At 38.2% G+C, this 22,336-nt stretch overlaps 1 protein-coding gene across 9 annotated transcripts in view; it reads left to right on the plus strand.

Moving 5' to 3' along the window:
* The window catches only part of TTC13 (tetratricopeptide repeat domain 13), a 92,416-nt gene that overhangs the window by 15,550 nt on the left and 54,530 nt on the right, over positions 1–22,336 (plus strand). For 8 of the 9 annotated variants that reach the window (XM_049868638.1, XM_049868637.1, XM_049868641.1 and 5 more), the window contains exons 2-4: positions 10,102–10,196; positions 13,053–13,128; positions 17,183–17,253. In XM_049868638.1, coding sequence (XP_049724595.1) covers positions 10,102–10,196; positions 13,053–13,128; positions 17,183–17,253 — 242 coding nt within the window. The remainder of the gene's footprint in view (positions 1–10,101; positions 10,197–13,052; positions 13,129–17,182; positions 17,254–22,336) is intronic. The other variant, XM_049868645.1, reaches the window with a different exon arrangement.

The following is a 22,336-nucleotide window of genomic DNA, read 5'->3' on the forward strand; positions in this document are numbered from 1 at the left end:
CCTTGGTGTTCTTCATTCTCCTTTGATCCAGGTGGGTTGAGACCAATTGATGCATCTTAGATGGCCGCTTGTTAGCATTTAAGACCCCAGACGCCACATTTCAAAGTGGGATGCAGAATGTTTTCATAATTCATACTGTTGTTATTGTTATTTTACATTCTCTGTGTGGTTCTGATGACTGTCACTTCCCCTCACTGACTGTAATGACTGTAGAGGACAGGGGTCATTTCTGTGTTTGCTGGCCATTGAGGCTAACACAGTGTCTGGGACATAGCACATATATATATATTAGATCAATAATTTTCAACCAAATATTTTTAAAATCACAACAAACCTGTATGTGTAAATCCTGCAAAAATATTATACAGTTTAACATAGTTCTATAAAAGACGTGAATAGAGAGATTAAATTTTGTAAAGAAGTCAAGTCTCCCTTTCTCTGTTAATCTACAATTTTATGCAATTCTTATAAAACCATAGAGGTATTTTTTGTTTTGGAATTTTAGCGAAATGACTGAAGTTTATCTGGAAAAAGAATTTTTGTCCAAATAGCCAAGACACATTTGAGAAAGAAGGTTTTGCTTTACATGAAAATGTATGTGTTTATTATGAAGCTACAATAGTTGAAGTGGTTAAGAGTTAGTACGTAGTGGCAGAGAACGGGAATTCAAACCTAGGCAGTCTGATTTCAGAATCAGCATTAGTAATTACTGCATGATAAAGACTAGCATGAAGCCAGTTCCCAAAATAGGAAGATTAACCCAGCCCTCACATTCTGACTTCTCCATCCTCATTGCCAGTCACCCCCGAGGCACTCCCTCTCTCCCTGATCCTAGCCACCGGGAGCAAGACCAGAGCTCACAAGTTAAAAGTTAAAAGGATACCATCCTTCAGACTGCCAAATAGGCAGATGCCATCCACAAATTTGGGGAGTCCCTATGACACCCTGACCTTCTGACCTGCTGACCACCAGTTCGGAGCTGGTTTCCCACTACCCCTTCAGGATGCCAGCCACAAGATCAGGAATCCACATGACACCTTTACTTTCTGACCTGCTGGTTCCTGCTGCCCCCTTGGGTTCAAAAATTTGCTAGAACAACTCACAGAATTCCCAGAGAGCATAGCAAAATTAAGGTCCCTGGGTGGCATAAATGGTTTGTGCTCAACTACTACCATAAGGGTGGTTTGAACCCACCAGTTGAGCTGTGGAAGAAAGGCCTGGTGATCTGCTTTTGTAAAGATTAGAGAGAACAAACCCTATGGAGCAGTTCTACACTATAACCGTGGGTCATCATGAGTCAGAACCAATGCAACGGCAATGGGTTTGATTTTGGTTTTATAATTTACCATACTTAGGACTACAGATTTATTATTGCCAAAAAGGATTCAAACGAAGAGACTCATAGGGTGAGGTCTGGGAGTGTTCCCAAAGCAAAGCTGCTAGGCCTCAAGGAAACAGTCTAAGCCCTCTGGGTGTTCAGGACTTTTATTGACCAGTCCTGCATGATATGCTAAATCATGCCTCCCAAGGCTAGTTGATGCCAGCCTCCCGGATGAGTCTTTTCTGGTCTGGGCAGCCACCACTCACCAGCACAAATCTTCACATGTGGCCGGGAAGTCCTAGACCAAGGCACACCAATTGCTCCAAAGGTTATTTCACCAGAGCGAAGGACAAAGGCCACCTTAAATAAGGTAGAAACTAGGTTCTTTACCCCACAATTACCCAGTGCCGTCGAGTCCCACAATTACATACACCAAAATTGTTACAGTGGTTCCCTTGAGTGGTAAAAGTCATTATAAAGACTTTTTATTTTTGTGTTTTCTATTTTTCATATATTCTACGGTGAACATGAATTAATACTGTAATTTTTAAAAAATATTCAAATAGAGATTGAACAATTGTCTCTTAAGGCTTTGCAGAAGTTGGATTTAATTAATCTCAAAGATTCCTTAAAACCAAACCAAACCCACTGCCGTTGAGTCAATTACAACTCACAGCGACCCTGTAGGAGAGGAAAATAATCTGCAAACAGACCCCAGTGATGAATGTATTATAAAGATAGCATTCAGATTGGTAACTTAGCAAACATTACTGGGATAACTGGCTAACCATTTGGAAAATAATTAGGAATTCTCAATATTTTCTACCAGAATAGACTCACATGAGTTAAAAATGAGTAAAAAAAATAAGCAGTCAATTTATAGAAGAAGAAATACAAAATAAATAAATAATCCGAAAGTTCAACCTTACTAGTATTGGTTTCAGATTGGGAAAGCTAAAAAGAAGGGCGATGTTCTGGACAGACGGAAAGGGACCTTCTCATACACTGCTGATGGGAATGAAAATTATTACTACCTTTTGGGAGGGGAATGTGGCAACATATATTTAAAGATTTAAAATTGTTTATGTCTTTTGAGTCAGCAGTTATCAGTTATTGGAATTTATTCTAATTGGATAAATTTGCAAGAAATCTAGATCATGGATAGGTACTTATTGAAGCCCTGTTTATATTAAGAAAAAAGTAGGGACATCCAAGTCATCCGATGATAGGGGTCTGGCTAAATTCCATGCAATGGAATGCTGTGAAGCTATTAAAGTTTATGTAGATGTATATTTGTTGAAATGCAAATGGATTCCAGAAAAGAGGGGGATTGTTAAAATTGAATAAAACCTAACCAAACCTGCTGCTGTCGAGTCAATTCTGACTCATAGCGACCCTATGGGACAGTGTAGAGCTGCCTGTAGGGTTTCTAAGGAGCGCCAGGTGGATTTGAACTGCTGACCTTTTGGTTAGCAACTGGACTCCAGATTGAATAAGGCAATGTATTGAATGTATTGTAATTGAATAAGGCAATGTATATATAAATGCTTAGCACAGTGCCTAGCATAAGGTAAATTCTCAAATGTTAGTATAAAAAAGGTAGGAGAAACAGGTTTTAAATTAGCGTATTTCCAAAATATCTTCCATAAAGTCACTATCCTCTGGTCACCTACCAAAAAATGATGACTAGTTCTTCATTCTTATCAGAATAAAACCTTTGGGTTGAAGCCTTTCCACATTCTGATTTTAGTCACTGTGATGGTTGAGGCTGTGTGCTCCCTTGACTGGGATGTGATTCTCAGTGGTTTGGTATTTATGTAATGATGTAGTTTGGCAGTTGTGTATTAATGCAGTTTGGCAGTTATGTAATGATGTAGTCATCCTCCATGATATAATCTGATGTGATCAGCTAACCAGTCGCAAGGAGAGTTTCCTTGGGGGTGTGGCCTGCATCCAGTATGTATGTGAACATTCTGGTAAAGCTTGCTTGCTTGCTCTGGATCCTGCATCTGGCTCCTCATCATCTGACCTCTGGGTTTTGGGACTTCAGCCAGCTGCCTGTCATATTGCTTGCTGACTTTGGGATTCATCAGCTTTTGCAGCCCGTGAGCCAGCAGCCTGTCATCTTATCTGCTGATCTTGGATTCATCAGCCTCCACATCCTGTGAGCCAGTGGTCTGCCGTCTGACCTGCCCTTCTTGGGTTTGTCGGCAACTGCAGCTATGTGAGTCAGGAGAAGCCTCCAACCTGACCTACGGACTTGGGACCTGCCAGCCTCTACAACTGCATCTCTGCAGCACTTCACTGGTTTTGCTTCTCTAGAGAACCCAGCCTAAGACAGTCACTTCCAACCTTATGCTTTTTATTTTCTGACATGAACTCCTTATTCTAGTCAGATTTGTCTATTCACTCTTTGTTTGTATTCTCTTGCCTTTGTACCTTAGCATGTACCACTTATTTTACCTGGAATACCCTTTCTCTTTCTGTATCTTAATCCAAATCCATCCATCTTTTTAAAAAAAAATTTTATTGTAGTAAAATACATAAAACAAAAACATTACAATTTTAATCACATTTAAGAATACAATTCAGTGACATTAATTATATTCACCATATTATACAACTAACACAACTATTTCTGAAAGTTTTTCATCACTGCAAATAGAAACTCAGTACCCCTTAAGCAATAACTCCCCATTTTCATCTTCCAAGCCCCTGGTAACCACCAGTACGCTTTCGTCTCTATGCATTTGCCTATTCCAGATATTTTATGTCAACAGAATCCTACAATATTTGTCCTTTTGCGTCTGACTTATTTCATTCAACATAATGTTTTCCAGGTTCATCCATATATTGACATGTATCAGAACTTCATTTCCCTTTAAGGCTGAAAAATATTACATTGTGTGTATGTACCACTTCTTGTCTATCAATTTATTGTACTTTGGTGGCTCGTGTGTTGCTGTGATGCTAGAAGCTATGCCAGCTGTATTTTAAATACCACCAGTGTCACCGATAGTGGACAGGTTTCAGCTGAGCTTCCAGACTAAGACAGACGAGAAGCCCTGACGATCTACTTCAGAAAAAAAAAAAAAAAAAATTGGCCAGTGAAAACCTTATGAACAGCGGCAGAACATTGTCTGATACGGTGCTGATATAGTGCAAATATGGCCTTGGTGATAGAAATGACACCAGTGATCGCATGATAGAATTTTGCAAGACCAACAACTTGTTCATTGGAAATACCTTTTTTTCCACAACGTAAATGGTGATCATACACATGGATCTCACTGGATAGAATATACAGGAATCAAATTGACTACATCTGTGGGAAGAGATGATGGAGAATCTCAATATTATCAGTCAGAATGAGGCCAGGGGCCAACCGTAGAGCAGACCATCAATTGCTGATATATAATTTCAAGTTGAAGCTGAAGAAAATTAAAACAAGTCCACGAGAGCCAAAGTACAACCTTGAGTATATCCCACCTGAATTTAGAGACGATCTCGATAATAGATTTGACACATTGAACATTAATGACTGAAGATTAGAGGAGTTGTGGAATGACATCAAGGATATCATACATGAAGGAAGTAAAAGGCCATTAAAAAGGCAAGAAAGAAAGACCAAAAATGGATGTCAGAAACTTGCTCTTGAACATAGAGTAGCTAAAGCATAAGGAAGAAATTATGAAGTAAAAAAGCTGAACAGAAGATTCCAAAGAGTGACTTGAGAAGACAAAGTAAAGTATTATAGTGAAATATACAAAGACCTGAAGTTAGAAAACCAAAAGGGAAGAACACAGTTGGCATTGCAAGCTGAAAGAACTGAAGAAAAAATTCAAACCTTGAGTTGCAATTTTGAAGGATTTTGTGGGCAAAATATTGAATGACGCAGGAAGCATCAAAAGAAGATGGAAGGAATACACAGAGCCACTGTGCCAAAAAGAATTGGTCAACATTCAGCCATTTCAGGAGGTAGCATATGAGCAGGAACAAGTGGTACTTGAAGAAAGAAAGCCAAGCTGCACTGAAGGCATTTGTGAAAAACAGGGCTGCAGGAATTGACAGAATACCAATTGAGATGTTTCAGCAAACAGATGGAACACTGGAAGTGCTCACTCGTGTATGTCAAGAAATTTGGGAGACAGCTGCCTGGTCAGCCGACTGGAAGAGATTCATACACACGCCCTTTCCAAAGAAAGGTGATCCAACCGAGTGCGGAAATTATCAAACAATATCATTACTATCACACGCAAGTGAAGTTTTGCTGAAGGTAATTCAAAAACAGTTGCAGCAGCTCATCGACAGGGAGCTGCCAGAAATTCAAGTGAGATTCAGAAGAGGATGTGCAACGAGGGATATCCTTGCCGATGTTAGATGGGTCTTGGCTGAAAGCAGAGAATACGAGAAAGATGTTTACCTGTGTTTTATTGACTATGCAGAGGCATTCGAAGGTGTGGCTCATAGCAAATTATGGATAACATTGCAAAGAATGGTAATTACAGAACACTTAATTGTGCTCATGGGGAACCTGTACATAGACCAAGAGGCAGTCATTTGAACAGAGCAAGGGGATACTGCATGGTTTAAAATCAGAGAAGTATGCATCAGGGTTGTATCCTTTAACGGTATTTATTCATCAGTAATCTGAGGAAATAATCTGAGAAGCTGGGTTATATGAAGAAGACCAAGGCATCAGGACTGGTCTGTAATTTTTGTTTTAGTGGTGTCTGCCTGGCTTTGGTATCAGAGTTATGTTGGCTTCATAGAATGAATTAAGGAATATTCCTTCCTTTTCTATATTCTAGAATAGTTTGAGTAGAATTGGTGTCAGTTCTTCTCTGAATGTTTGGTAAAATTCTCCAGTGAAGCCACCTGGGCTGGGCCTTTTTGTTGTTGTTGTTCAGAGTTTTTTTTTTTTAATGACCTCTTCAATTTCTTCTTTTGTTATGGGTCCGTTCAAATTTTCTTCCTCTGTGTTATTTTTAGGTAGTGTGTTTCGAGAAATTTGTCCATTTTTTCTAGATTTTCAAATTTGTTGGAGTACAGTTTTTGTGTGTGTGTGTGTGTAGTGTGAACAGTTTCTTTTTTCTGCTTAATTCCCTGTACGGAGTACTTTTTGTTTATGAATTGTCTTTTGTGTCCTTCATTGTTGTTAGTTTTGTGTTTACTGAGTCTTTTTCATTTTCTACTTTATTTTGGTGAGTAGATTTATTAATGTTCTTTGTTGTTACTCTGAAATTTATCTTTATCTTTCTAAGTTTAAAACTGTCTGTTATGTCTTGATACCACCTTGGCTTCCTCTCCATATGGAAGTTCTATAACTATACCATTTGTTCTCCATTTATGTTTTGAAATTTGTTGTCACTTACAGATTGACACCTCTGGTTCCCTGTTTTCAGTTTTGCAGCCTAGTTTACTTTTGAGAATTCTTTATCTGGGTTGACACCTGGGTGATGGTGTGTTGTGTTTTAATTTCAGCTTCTGGTCTGATATTGTTGGTTCTCTGTCCAAAAGACTCCCTTTAATTTTTCTTGTAAGTTTTGTCCAGTTTTTACAAATTTCCTTAATTTCTGTTTATCTGGAAATGTCCTAGTTTCACCGTAATATTTGAAAGACAATTTTGCTGGATCCTTGATTGGCAATTCTTTTTTTTCAGGTTTTATATATGTCATTCCATTGCCTCCTTGCCTGCGTGGTTTCTGCCGAGAAATTAGTGCTTTGTCTTATTCATGCCCCTTTGTAGGTGATATTTCCTTTTTCATAAGCTGCTCTCTGGATTCTTTCTTTGTCTTTGGTTTTGGAAAATTTGGTTATGATATGTCTTGGTGACTTTCTTTTGGGATCTGTCCTGTATGGGGTTTGTTGAGCTTCTTGATCTCTTTCATGATATTAGGAAAGTTTTTGGACAATAAATTTTCAAAGATTCTCTCAGTGATTTTTTTTCTCCTCCTGTTCTGGAATTCCTATTACATGTAAATTATTCCTCTTGATAATGCCCCATGTAACTCCTAGGCTTTCTTCATTTTTCTTCATTCTTTTTTCTGATTGTTCCTAAAACAAGTTGGTATCAAGGAATTTGTTCTCTATTTTGCTGGTTCTGTGGAAACTCTGATGGCGTAGTGGTTAAGAACTTGGCTGCTAACCAAAAGATTGGCAGTTCGAATCTACCAGGTGGTCCTTGGGAACCCTATGGAGCAGTTCTGCTCTGTTCTGTAGGGTCACTATGTGTCAGAATCGACTCAACAGCAATGGGATCTTCCATTGCTTCAATTCTACTTCTGTATCCTTCCATCGAGTTACCTATTTCTGATATTTTGTTGTTAATCTTCTTTATTTCTAGTTGTTTTTGTGCGGTTTCTAATTGTCTATGTATTTTGTAATTTTGTTCTTGTATTGTCTTCTGAATTCTTCTAGCATTTTGTCTGTTTTTTCCTTGATCTCTTTGAAGATCCTGTATATAAGTCTTTTGAATTGCTTATCAGGTAGAACCATTACCATTTCTTCCTTAGGAAGGTTTCCTGTTCCTCTGTTTTGGTTATTAGCTTGAGCCGTCTTTATATGATTTGTTATTGTCTCTGTCTCTGAGGCATTAAGGTATTAAGTTATTTATTAATATAGTTCTTTATTGATTGTTTTGTGTTGATTTTTTTGTTTTGTTTCAATGTACCTAGAGCTTTGTTCTTTCTCTTTAGAATGTCTTCCTTTGTATTATTTCAATTGTTGTTGTTTTGTGGTTCTGGTCTATGTGTAACTTTGGTAGTTCTGTTGGCTAGGAGTGATTTCCCCTCACTAGTGGATATGGTGGTTTACACCCACGTGCAAGTCCTCTGTGGTTCGGCTTGTATGTCTTCCCATACCAGATTGAGTGGAGGTGGGAGAGCAGGTTCTTTCCCCGATATTGCATGATGAGTGTTGTGTGGTCATGGTCCCTCCATAGCCCTTGTGGGACTTTGGGGTCCTTCTGGGTTGGTACTAGCAGTTGTTGCATCTGCTGGAGAGCAGGACAGGACATCTTGTAACTACGGGGTGGCAGTGCTACCCAAATGGAGGGCGTTAGGGTCTTTGTGTAGGCACAAATTGGTGTCACAGTAGATGGTGGGAGATCGCAGTGTCTCCATGCATGTGGTGTTGGCCTGCAGGAACTAGCTGGGTCTGGGATGGATGTCACTGTGGCCAGATGGCTGTTGGGTGCTGGCAGAGGCAGTACCTGCTTATTGTTGGTTGAGGACGCTGTTGGAGCCTGTCAGGATGTACCTGGCAGTCACTGATAATGGGGCATGCCTGCTGTGCTGTGCCAGGTAGTCATTGGAAGGGTGCCCAGGAATACATCTGCTAGTTGCTGGGTTAGGATGTGAGGCACATCTGCTGGGTGCTGGGCAATGATGCAGGATGTGTTTCCAGTGCAGGCATGGGGGGATAGCACTGGTCGCTGGGCAGTGGTAGCAGGTGCATTCCTGCTGATCATTGAGCAGCAGGGGCTGGGCCTTCCCACCAGTCACCCAGCAGTGGGCAAGGAGGCTCTTCTCCTAGTCATTGGGCTGCAGGCTTGCTCTCGCCAGTCTGCGGTCTGTGGGCATGGGAGCGATCCTGCTGGTCGCCAGCCTGCAGGCACATTCCTGTCCATCACTGAGCAGTGGGTGCTGGGGCACTCCTGCCTGTCATCAGGCAGCAGGCGAGGGGGTGCCTCTGCCAGTCATTAGGCAGCAGGTGAGGATGCGCTCCTACTGGTCACTGGGCAGCAGGTGCATTCCCACTGGTCACTGGGCTACATGCACGCTCCCACTGGTTGCTGGGCTACAGGTGTGCTCCCGCTGGTCGCTGGGCACAGGTGCACTCTTGCCAGTCACCAGGCAGCAGGTTCCCTGGTGCTTGCACTGATCACCAGGCAGCAGGTGAGGGGATGCTCCTGCCAGTCGCTAGGCAGGGGCAAGGATGCGGTCCCAACAGTCTTCAGCCTGCAGGTTCCCTCCCACCAATCTCTTTAAGGGTACATAACAGATTTTAATATTACTCTGTAGTCTATTCCTTTCTTCAAATGGTTCCTTGCACATAATTTGATGTTCTTTAATGACTACTGAATTAGTACATATTGGTGCAAACAGTTAATGTGCTTGCTGCTAAGTGAGAGGTTGGTGGCACCTTGGAAGAAAGGAACTTGGAAGAAAGGCCTGGTGATCTCTTTTGAAAAATCAGCCATTAAAAACCCCTATGGAGCATAGTTGCACTCTGGCACATGTGGAGTCGCCATGAGTTGGAATCAATTCAGTGGCAACTGATTTTTTGTTTGTTTTGTTTTTAAACATTAGATCTCCCTGGTCTGGTTTTGTGACCTCTCATTTTATTCCTTTACATTTCCCTTCTGTGATTTTTTTTTTTTAATTTGTGATGAATGCTGCCAAATAGAAGATGCATAACTTAAGGACCTTAAGAACGGTGTTAATTTCACATGACTAGTGGAAAGAGAGTTGAGCTAGTACTGTACCTGTCACTGATGCCTTTAGATAAGTCACAGCCCTCCTAAGCTTCTTTTCATCATCTGAGAGGTCTAACTGGCTTTGCTCACCCCCAGGAGGGTTGTGAGGGCAGTCACTCAGGTATGTGCACAACACGTGGAAACTGTAAAACGTGACACAGTTGTAAATGTGGAAGATGCCGTTCTTAGTGTCTGCACATTTATCCTTGTTTTGATTTTGTAGATTCTTAAAATTCCAATTCATAGCTAGAACCATATATATTTAAGGTGAGGAGAATAACAAGGAATGTTTGCTTTTCAGAGTCATCCTTTCTGAACTTCCATGATTCAGACTGCGAGCCCAAAGGATCACCACCTTGTGACTCTTTGCTTTCCCTCAACACAGAAAAGATTCTGGTATGTTTTTTTCATCCATGCTTTCTGTGTTTTGTGACCTGAAATGCAGTGAGCTAGTTCCAGAAAATGGGGGTTGCTTCTGTTTATTAGCTAGGTCCAGTTGGTTTTATGTGCATAAGATAAAGCTAAGTTGTCTGTTATTTGGTCACATTGAATTATTACTTATAAATGGAATGGTTGCTCATTCTGGACCTAGGAGACCATGGCTGAGTCTTATTTCTAGGAGTTCCTGGGTGGTGCAAATGGTAAAATGCTCAGCTACTAACCAAAAAAGTTGGAGGTTTGAGCAACCCAGAGGCACCTTGGGATTCAGATATTTTCTACTAGTTGCATTTCTAGTTTAAGATGGTACCAGCCAGTAACCTATGGGAGAAAGCTCATCAATCTTGACCTTTCAGTTTCTCTAGGTTGAAAACGGGGAACTTTACAGTGTACATTTGCTCATTCATTCTGCAGATATTTGGAGCCTCGGTGATGCAGTGGTTAAGAACTTAGCTGTTAACCAAAAGGCTGTCAGTTAGAATCCACCAGCCGCTCCTTGGAAGCCCAATGGGGAGGTGCTACACTGTCCTTTAGGGTTACTATGAGTCAGAATCAACTCCATGGTGACAGGTTCAGTTTGGTTTTTTACGTGCTGCGAATACAGCAGTGAACCAGATAGGCCCTGTCCTGCACTCATGACTCTTACACTTACTAACAAAATGATTATACAAATAAATATGCAAGTAAATTATGCAAATCATATGAAAGAGAAGTAAAGGGTTTTCCCAATGTAATGTTATTTAGATTAGGGACATCAGGCAAGGCAGCTTTCAGGCACTGAAACGTAAGCAGGGACCTGAAGGATGGGTTGGGGTTAGTCTACTAGCAATGTTGGGTTCTGTGTTTAAATTAACTTGATCGTCGCTCCTCACCCCTGTCCAGAGAAGATATCTACGGAGGTAGTATTAGACATGGGATAAGATACTTTTTGATCAAGAATTGAGTTTGTTCATACTATACGTTTCCTGCCCACTTCCGTTGCAGATTTTATTTCTAATGTAATAGAAACAATTTTACATCAGATATATTTCTTTAGTAGTTCTTGATGTGGCTTGGTAAATGATTTCTTGTTTTGTGGGATTTCATTTTTGTTCTCATCTTCATATTTTTCAGCACAAAGGCCTGGGAAATCAAATGCTCATCAAATATATTGAATACTGGATGAAATAATAAGACTTTTTTTTTTTTTAATTTTAAAAGCAATAGTCATAGTTTTTCCCCTTGGCTATAAGCAGTTTATTAGGCAGGGAAGTCTTTCAGATCTGTGTGCTCGTCTGTAACCGCTTGACAGAGAGGAGGGAATTGTGTTCTGGCCACACCCAAACATACCCCGGATATGATGTCTCTCACGTTGTTAAATCTGCCATGTCTTAAAGAAGCCTTAGAAGATTCCTATGTGTCAAAGCTCCTAGCTACACAGTAAGATAAGAAAGAACTGATGGGGCATCTCTTTAATTATCAAGGTCTTACTGGAGGGAATAATGTGTAAAACATCTCCATGATAGTTGCATTTCCAGATGTCTCATTTTGTCTAGCCTTCTGAATGGGGTGAAGTAGAATGAGTGAACCTCCCAAGATGGCTGCCCTTCCTGGCCTGTACCGCTGACTTGAGATTTTAAGCAGCAGCATGTGTTTTAATCAGAGCTACCTTATTCTTGACCTGATTTATGGGCAAACCAGATACCAGTCTATACTCGGGCTTTAGTATGGATTTTGAGAATACAGGAAATGGAAATACCCAAAACCCTGTTATTTAAGTCAGTGAAGCTCAATAGATCACAGTACATCTTGGCTAATAAATGCCAATCATTGGCTAAATAGCGTATAAATTAGAAGAGTAAGTCATATATATTTGCCAATAGTATATGCCTGTGGATAGCTGTACTGTGGATTAAAAAAAAAAAGAGGAATTCAAATAATTGGGCTGCCACTGGGTTCTAATCCTATAACTTTGCCAAAAGCAACACATCCTATAGTCTCTTAGTGTCTTAGGTTTTCCTGTGTATACGTGTGTGTGAATATATGTTTTAATTATATCTCAGGTGACTGATATAAAGTTGTAATTTAATGGGTATGCTGTAGGCTAAGTATATCACGATTTATTACTGGTAATAAATCTGGGGAAATGGCAGGTGTATGTATTATCAGACCTCGTTTGTCTCTAAAACATGATGGAGCCATCATTTTGTATGGTGAAGAAATACAGCATGTAAAACCATTTTTTGCATATTTACTTTGTTTCTCCCTAGTTCCTACTTTTGTCTTGCCTCTCCTGCCACAGGTACATATGTGTGTCTGCATAGTTTCCTCAAGGATGAGGCTACAAATTAAGTAGGATAGTTGATTAATAACCTGCTTTGTGTTGTTTAATAGACTGCCATATTTCTTAGTGAAGTTTTGCTGGCGCTTTTATGGCATCATCTCTGTGCAACTTGTAGCTGTTATTTCTAAAATATTGTTAGCGTTTAAAAAGTAAGCCATGTTGGAGGACTGGTTGCTAGAATATAATCTTTGCAACCTAATTAAGTTTATTAAATAGCCTCTAAAGTTATAGAGTGAACTCTTAAGCAGCTAGCAAGATTAATCCTTATAGAAGTAAAAAGGGACTGCTAATTGGAAATAGGACTACTAATGATAAAAAAAAGGGAGCAAACCTGTTACACTACAAACTATGTTTTTGTGATTAGTATGACTTAAAGCTAATACTTTCTCACTTTAATTTAAATCAAATGTTTTAATTTTTAAAAATACAGGTTTATAGAATAAGTATTTTATTTGTGATAAGCTGAAATTTTTGTTTGATATTTTTTTCAGAGCCAGGCCAGGTCTATTGCAGAACAAAAGAGATTCCCTTTTGCTACTGATAATGACAGCACAAATGAAGAGTTAGGTAAGATGAATCTCAGAATATTACTGTATTTGCCTAGAATTATTAGCTGCAGAACAGGAAGGCAGGGTGGTGTGGTAGAAAGAACTCTGAGACTGGCTCTGCCAATAACGACCTGTTTGATCTAGGATAGGGCATTCAGCTCTTCTCAGGTTCTAGTCTATTATGTGTTTTTAAAAAAAGTGTGAATGGAATGGTCTGTAAGGATTTTTCCAGTTGTGTTTCTATGGAAATTCATAATTACAAATCACTCATTAAAAGGGTATTTGTGTGCTGTCATCAAATATGAACAATAAAGAAGTGAAAGCAGAAATACAGTCATAGAGAACCTACTTTATCCTTCTGTGTAATAAAACAGCTAAGTTTTAGTTTCTTTTACTCTTGAGGCCAGTCATTTCTTGCTGGGTCGAAGAATGTGGGCGTAGACAAACTGAATTTATTCAAATCTGCAAATGTGTCATGTAGTTTAGCTTGTCCAAGGCGTGTTTAAAGCAGGCTAGTTTCATCAGTGTCAGACATGCTTTTGGTGTGCCTCCCTTGTTGCCCAGTCTGCTTGCACAACTGAACAGAGACCCAGACACTGCAGCGGACAAACTTAAGTACGTGGCCCCCGTGGGGCCTGGTCGTCCAAAGCTCCTGCAGGAGATCTTCTCGGTCTCAATCATTTTTCCATTTTTGCAGCCATCCACAGTTTGTACTGAGACAAACCACTTCTGGTATTATCCCCTTTCTCCTGTTAGTGTAGATCATTGAGAGCTGACTGTTTTGAAAGTGCTAATCACTTTTTGGTGACTTTTTTTTAGGAGGCTTTGAATTAATTACCCTTTAAGTCTTCAGATTTGGTCTTTTCTGAAGTCCTTGGATTCTTTCAGTGTTGTACTCACTGGATTTACTGAATAATGTCTGATGGGCCTGATATGTGCTAGGTCCTGCTCTGTACTCTTAAGACTAACCCTACTATACCCTGGGCAATATAGGCCCTGAGCTGGCTTAGCTTTTGTACTACAGGTTTTTGGTTTTTTTTCCTTGGAAAAATGACTTCTGTCATGGTATACATTAAAAAAAAAAGATAAATCAAATGCGTTCTTAAATCTTTCCATCTAAAAGTAAACATTTTGTGGAATGACTGGTTAGTAGAGATTTCTGTAAATTTCCTGCTGTTTGCTTTATGTCTTTAGACATAACAAAATTTAGATCCTGTTATTTTTATTTGTACAAGATTTGGATTAAAAAAAAAAACCAAACCCATTGCTATCAAGTCAATTCTGACTCATTAGCGACCCTATAGGTCAGAATAGAACTGCCCCATAGAGTTTCCAGGGAACACCTGGTGGATTCGAACTGCCAACCTCTTGGTTAGCAGCTGTAGCACTTAACCACTACACCACCAGGGTTTCCAAATTTGGATTAGGGTGATTTTTTTTTTTGATCAATACTTTTGGATTTTTCTGATAAAATGTTTACTTTTAAATAGAAGGATTTAAGAACTGCATTTGATATATTTGAGTGGAATTGCTGCAAGTAAAGAGGAGTTGAAGCACTTCCTGATGAAGATAAAGACTACAGCCTTCAGCATGGATTACACCTCAACATAAAGAAAGTAAAAATCCTCACAACCTGCCCAGTAAGGAAAGTTATGATCAATGGAGAAAATAGAGAAGTAGCCAAGGATTTCATTTTAATTGGATGGATCCACAATCAATGCCCATGGAAACAGCAGTCAAGAAATCAAACAATGTATTGCATTGGACATATCTTCTGCAAAAGACCTCTTTAAGTGTTAAAATGCAAAGATGTCAACTTGAGGACTAAAGTATACCTAACGCCAAACCATAGTATTTTCAGTCTCCTCATATTGCATGCGAAAGCTGGACAATAAATAAGGAAGACTGAAGAAGAATTGATGCATTTGAATTATGGTGTTGGTGAAGAATATTGAATATACCATGGACTGCCAGAAGAACAAACAGAGCTGTCTTGGAAGAAGTACAGCCGGAATGTTCCTTAGAAGTGAAGACGGCAAGACTTTGTTTCACGTACTTTGGACATGTTGTCAGGAGAGACCAAACCCTGGAGAAGGACATCATGGTTGGTAAAGTAGAGGGTCAGTGAAAAAGAAGAAGACCTTCAATGAGATGGATAGATACAGTGGCTGCAACAATGGACTCACACATAGCAACGATTGTGAAGATGGTGCAAAACCGGGCAGTCTTTCGTTCTGTTGTACATAGGGTACACCAGCTCGATGGCACCTGACAACAGCCGTGGCCAACAATTTAAATATGTTCCTAAAAGTACAAAATGTATCAACTAAAACTGTTTGTTTTTATGGCTCATTCGTTTATTTGTTTAACAAATACCAATTGTGGGAAGACTAATAAAAAATTCTAAAAATTTAGATCTGAAAAGAATCTTTAAGAACATTTTCAACAGACTTGTTAAGTAAGACCTAGAACATAATGAAACGTGACCGACATCCCATAATCACACAGCCCATAAGTGGCAGAGCCAGAACCTGAGGCCAGGTCTTGGCTTTCTAAGATATGGTCATTCAGATAACCATGCAACTACACATTTCTTAGTGTCCATTCATGTAATCATAGAGGAATTCAGACCATTTGTAGTCCAGCCCCATACACAACTGGTACAGCCTTGACTTGTTTCAGCATAGTGTGTTGATTAAGAGGGTAGGCTACAGAGCCAGGCAGCCTCTTATTTACTGCTAAGTGTTCTCTCCTCTTAATTCTCTTGTTTAGCTTCTTTGTGCCTCATTTCCTTGTCTGTAAAACGGGGACAGTAAGTGTATCTACCTCAGTGCACTTAACGGAGTGAATGAGTTAATTCATGTAAAGGCTTAGGACAATGCCGACCTGGCAGATATTACAAGTGCAAAATACATATAACTACTATACTACTGTTATTATTGCTTTTACTATGAATACCACTATCCTACTGCTAAAGATGTCTCTGGTTATCTGGATTTTAGATACCTGAGTGATAGCCATTCTTATCATTTTGAATATGAATTTGACCTTAGTTTATCTTTTCAGAGAAAATAGGTTAAAACCAATCTTTTTGTCTTGAAGAATGCCCCAAAATCTCTTGTATTATTATAATGTTCAATATTTTTGAATTTTGCTTTTGTCAGGTTATGTATAAAGACATTCGAAATCTTTCCCTGCATTTAAGGTTCCTACTACTTTCAACTGTCAAGGAATTTAAGCTCTTCATGACAATAAAAATTTTAGTTGCCTATCTTCTTGAACACATACTAGGTCCTATCTGAGAGATGAGAGGACTAGGGTGATGTAATCTGATCTAAAATATTAAAATAAAGAAAATTTTTTTTGGACTGATGAGAGTTGAGTCAAAATCTTGCCGTGTTTTAAGAAGTTGTCTTGACTCTAATTTCAAACTATCACTTACCTAAACAATTTGATCAAAACCTCTTCATTTTTAGTGTCTATTTTGGGTAGTATTTTGACTACATTTCAAATGGGAGAGGCAGGGAAAAGGCTGTCTTTGCATTGCAGTCGTGTGAATTTTCTATAGCTTAAGCATTTATAGGCTTTATATTAATTTGAGTCCCTGTTTTTGTTTGTACTAGGTAATTGGCAGTAAATTAAATATCTCGAGGAATCTAGATTTGTGGTGCTATTTGGGTATTTCTCATAATTTATTATAGTAAAATCACATTACAGTGTTATTTGAGTATTATTCAAGCTTATTTATAGCCCTTTTCATATATAGATAGAAAATATGATAAAGGTTATTTGGGCTTTGGAAGTGAGTGATGGGCTTAGAAAAAGATACTTCTTGTAGGCAGATATTTTATAGATGACCTTAATAATTTAACCTAGGTAGAACTAGAAGGCTTAGTGGTAGAAGAAGTTTCAAGGTAGAAGAATTAATGATATCTTATTTTCTTCTAGGTGTTCTTTTACTGCTTCCAGTCCTTGGAGCTATATTTTAAGATTTAGTAAAGAATTTAGAGTTAGTGATTCCAGTCTGAGATCTTTTATCATTTCCTTTAATATTTTTGTATTTTGTTTCATAGCTATTGCTTATGTGTTGATTGGCAGTGGTCTCTATGATGAAGCAATAAGGCATTTTTCAACAATGCTTCAGGTAATTTTTTTTCTTAATTACGTAATTTCCAGTTTATTGTCATGACAAAAATATGACTTTATGCATAGCTAAAGTGCTGAAATAAGACATCTATTTTAAGACTATACAAGACAGCAAAGGAAATCACATTGACTGGGCACCTTCTGGTGCCCGGCCTGGTAACATGCTCTTGTTTAATCTTTGTAGCGTTACTTTACTTCAAATGAGGAAAATTAGATCTAATGAGGTCAAGTAATATGTTCATAATCTCCCAACCATTAGGTGGCAGAAATGGGATTCAAGTGCAAGTTCAAAAAAAACAATCTACCACGACATCTCTCATGAGATGTGGACACTTAAAATTCCAGATGTTTACGTTCTATGTGGGAGTTGATTTGCATGATGACTTAAGTTATACTCATGGATTTGTTTCTCACCTTGGAAGACAGTTACGAGACTCCTTGATGGAGATACGTGAGCCTTCATTGATTGGGGGCTGAGATGAAGCCTGGCTAAGACAAAATACATTAAACACATGTGTAAGAGTTGCAGTGGAGACCTGCATTGAAGCCTAACTTCAGTGGCTTTGTTTCCCCATGACTACTTACCTGTATTCACTGTACGTGCTTAACTATTTATTATTTACTTATCTGTCCAGTAGAGTACAGGTACACCCAAGTTCTAATCCACTGTACTACATACTAAGCAAGTTATTTGACCCCCCGGTTTATGGGTATAATAATAACTATGTCCAAAAAATTCTTGGTAGGTTTAAGTGAAATATATAAAGTACTTAGAATCCCCTGGCACATAGTTAAGTGCTTAGTAAATTTTAGCTACTCAAAGTGCCATTCTGGTATATTCTTCTTTGCTAATCATAGTAAGAACCAACAGATAGCTTAAAATCTAGCAGGTAGACTTATTTTTAAAATACAAATTCTGAAATCTTAGTTCTGCTTTTGTTTTCCAGTTTTTAAAATAAGATTAATTATGTTAATTCTATCTTGGTTCTCAAAAATTGATGAGTTTTTTTTTTTTTTTTTTTAGTTATTTTGATGTCCTCATATCAAAATAGCTGTGTTTTGGTGCTAAAGACTATGAAATAATATTTTTCAGTAGAGATTGAAGTACAAAGGACAGATTATAGAGAGTTTTAAAAATCACCTTTCTGTTTAGCATTGAAATGTTATAAAAGCACTTACTCTAGTTAAGACCTAAGCCTTTGTTTGAACAGGAGGTTCTGTTTCATTTATAGAAGCAAATGTCAGTTAATTTCTGGGAGCCAACAGCAGAAAACATTAGGAGCTTGCAGACATATTATCAATTCATTTAACTTTCTGAAAAATACTATTGCCATTATAGTCGAAGGTGGTATAACAAAATTAAAAAAAAAATTTAATAATAAAAAATGTCTAATTATGTGACTAACATTATTTACATTTTTGTTTATTACCATTTCAAAGTATGCATTTGTAAATGTTTTATATTCTGTATATATGTATTAGCTTGTATTTCTTTTTAACCTAATTTTATACTTTAAATGTTTTTCAATATTTCTACACAATCTTAATGATGTTAGTGGGCTATTTAATATCCTATGCTTCTCTTGTAATTTCATTCAGAAAGCAAATCAGGATTTCTCTTTGTGAAAAGAAAAGATACTAATATATTGAAATTTGATATAGCATTTTCATCAATCTGTGCTACAATGGGAGCCCTTATGGCGTAGTGGTTAAGAACTTGGCTGCTAACCAGAAGGTCAGCAGTTCAAATCTATCAGCTGCTCCTTGGAATCCTTGTGGGGCAGTTCTGCTTGTCCTATAGGGTTGCTGTGAGTTGGAACTAACTCAACGGCACCTAACAACAATAACCACGTGGTACAGCAGGTTGCATTCAACTGAGAAATTCTTCTTTGATAATGTGTGTGAATTACAAGGTTGGACTGCATTTCTGGTGTTCAGGCTATCGATGGGACAGGAGTGGAGGATGGTGAAGCAGCAGAAGGTTCACACACTCCAGGCCTACAGAAAAAAGAACTGGGCGATCATTTGTAACACGTTTTTGTACGGCAGTTAGAGTGCCCACTGCTTGCCTGGTGGTGCTTATCTTGGTGCTTTCTCTCTTCTTACCCCTTATTTCAGTGCTTCGCAATCTTTTTCACATTGTGACACATGTGGAAAGGTGTGTTTTATGGCACGCTGGGGTGTAAACAGGAGCAGATTTGGAAGCATCATATAGAGCTTGGTGAAAATGTGTCACATATTATTTCATTACATGATTATGATAAGAAATAAAAAATTTGATATTAAATACTTAAAAATTTTTTTTTAATTACTAAGATTAAAATCTTACTCGATTCTGCTTTTCTGGACAGAACTTTTCTGTATTAGGCTTTATGTTTGAAATTGCTACACACTTTCCAGTTCATGAGTTTTTAGCTGATTTCTTCAACTTCTTGACTACTAATGCCTTCAAGGAGCCCCCATGCCACAGTGGTTAAGAGCTACGGCTGCCAGCCAAAAGATCAGCAGTTTGAATCCACCAGCTGCTCCTTGGAAACCCTATGGGGCAGTTCTACTCTGACCTGTAGGGTCGCTATGAGTCAGAATCGATTGGAGGCAGTGGATTTTTTTTTTTTTTAATACCATCAGGAAACTACACATGTAGGTGGTAGCAAATGGCTGAAGAGTAGTTATTGCTTCTTTTCCAATTAACAAAAACTTTCTCACCACAAAGCAGAATTTACATGGACTTGTCTCTTTAAATTGTCTTTTAAAGGTATGATTATTCTTTAAATCTAGTTGCTGTTTTTTTATTCACAAATGCAGTGTTAACATTTCTTGTGGTGATGAAATAAGATTTTATCCCAATAGTATGTTTTCATATCCAGTATTTCAGAATAGTGATGAAGCTTTTCCTCAAGTATACACAGATGTTGCTTTACTACTTTTCAGTTCTTCAAATTATAACTGAACTGCATATCACTAGAAAATCATATTTGTCAGTATCTTAATGTATTTTCTTCTGTTTCTTGCAGGATCTTCCAAATGTTCAAAAGTCTGTTTTTAAGCCCATAAACATTAACAAATCTGCAAAGTGTTAACTGTTCATACACAAAGTTTTCAGTTTTCTTGGGTTTAGTAAGCCTTGACAAAACAGATACCATCCTCTGCTGTTTCCTACTGGAGTTGGCTGGCTGTCCAAAAGAAGAGGATGGTATCCGATTCCATTCATATAACACAGTGAACAAATGGTACCATGGGGACTTGGATTTTATTAGATTCGCCATTTTGATAACATCATTTAATGTGAAATTTAAACCTACTTATGACAGCTACTTAAATTCCGAATGGCCTTTTTCTGTCAAGCATTGGTACCTTGCTGCTGTTGTAGCCGTACCATCGGGGTGCAGACCTATGGGATAGTTCCGTAATCTTATGTATTTCAAAGCGTTCTCGTGAATATTTATCCCCAGTGGTTCACTTGCTATTTCTGTACAGGGGAAAAAAAAAAAAAAACGCTCTCCAAGCATCAGGATTTTTAACAGCACAGTTACAAGGTTATACATGTCAATCTGCATTGAAACTCTTGATTGTAAAGGCATACGAATGAGTGCTGTCACTACGTCAGAGCCATTATGTCACTTCCACATCACGCATGTCAGTGCGTCTGACAGTGGGGTTATTGGAAAGTGGAGCCTTTTCTTTATTTCTATGCTTCTTTGTTCCCCATGCAGGGCTAGGTAACATAAGTGATTGAGCAATTTTATGAAGCAGTCTGGCCTTTGCTATTAATTGTGTGACTGAGCTCATCTGATTTGATCTGATTCTGGTATAAATGAACTCATGAAAGAACTTTCTAATCTTACATTAGCAGACAAATCTAAAACATATCTTTGCATATGATTTTTTAAAACTCCTTAATTTAAGTAGATATGTGGGTCTGCGTAGTTTGCCATCATTGCTTCGTTTTATACTCCCTTGTAAATGAGACACTTAAGCTAGTATTTAATCCTCACTACATTGCTTATGGGAGTTCCAGAGTAGTGCAAACAGCGCATTCAGCTGCTAACTCAAAGTTTGGCAGATTCACGTTCCCCCAGAGGTGCCTCAGAAGAAAGAACTGGTGATCTGCTTCCAAAAAATCAGCCATTGAAAACCCCATGGAGCGCCTTTTCTTCTCTGATACCTGTGGGTTCACCTCTCTGATACCTGTGGGTTCACCGTGAACCCAGAGTTCATGGTGCGGTGGCAACAGCAACTGGTTACATTGTTTATGCAGTGACTTTTTTGACTTATATGTTTATCTTCAAACCTAATGAATTTCCAGCTTTAATTAAAAAGCCAGCCTTGTGGTGGAAAAATAAATATCTGTAAAATTTTAAGTAGTATAATGGGGGATAATATATTATTTCTTTAAGGATTCAGAAGATTGATTTTTTGAGAATGGAGAATCTAAATGGACATAACGCCATTAAAGTAACTCTTATTATACCATTATTTTTTGCTCTTGCGTGAAGGAAGTAAAATTGGAAGTTTGAAATAATAGTTTTCAGTTTAGTCAGTTAAAATTGTGAAAAATTTATAAAATATAAATATTATTACACTTACACACTCAAAATTACTTTAATCAACTGTTATTCTAAGCCCAATTTGTTTTTTTAGAAGTAAACATTGTTTCAATAATTATAACATTCCATAAAGACAGACTTTTGACTTACTGTTAACATCCAAAACCAAAACGAATGATAGATAACATAATAAGTAAAGGTTTACCCATCCAGGAAAGTAATAAAATCAATTATTTAAATGTAACACTTAACACTAGATGGTAAGTATAATAACCACAATAATTGCACATCCTTCTATGCTATGGCTGCTAACCAAAAGCAGCCGCTCCTTGGAAAACCAAAGGGCAGTTCTACTCTGTCCTGTAGGCTCATTATGAGTCAGAAATGACTCAACAGCAATGGGTTTGGGTATGATATCGATGTGGTTAGAAAAAACATTCTAAAAAGAGAGAGTAAATTAAATGAAATGTAAATATGTTGCACACAGTAACTGGTTTACTGCTGAGAAGCAAGTCACTACTTAGTCGTGGTCAG

The sequence above is a fragment of the Elephas maximus genome, chromosome 24, assembly GCF_024166365.1.
Source record: "Elephas maximus indicus isolate mEleMax1 chromosome 24, mEleMax1 primary haplotype, whole genome shotgun sequence".
Classification (NCBI taxonomy): Eukaryota; Metazoa; Chordata; class Mammalia; order Proboscidea; family Elephantidae; genus Elephas; species Elephas maximus.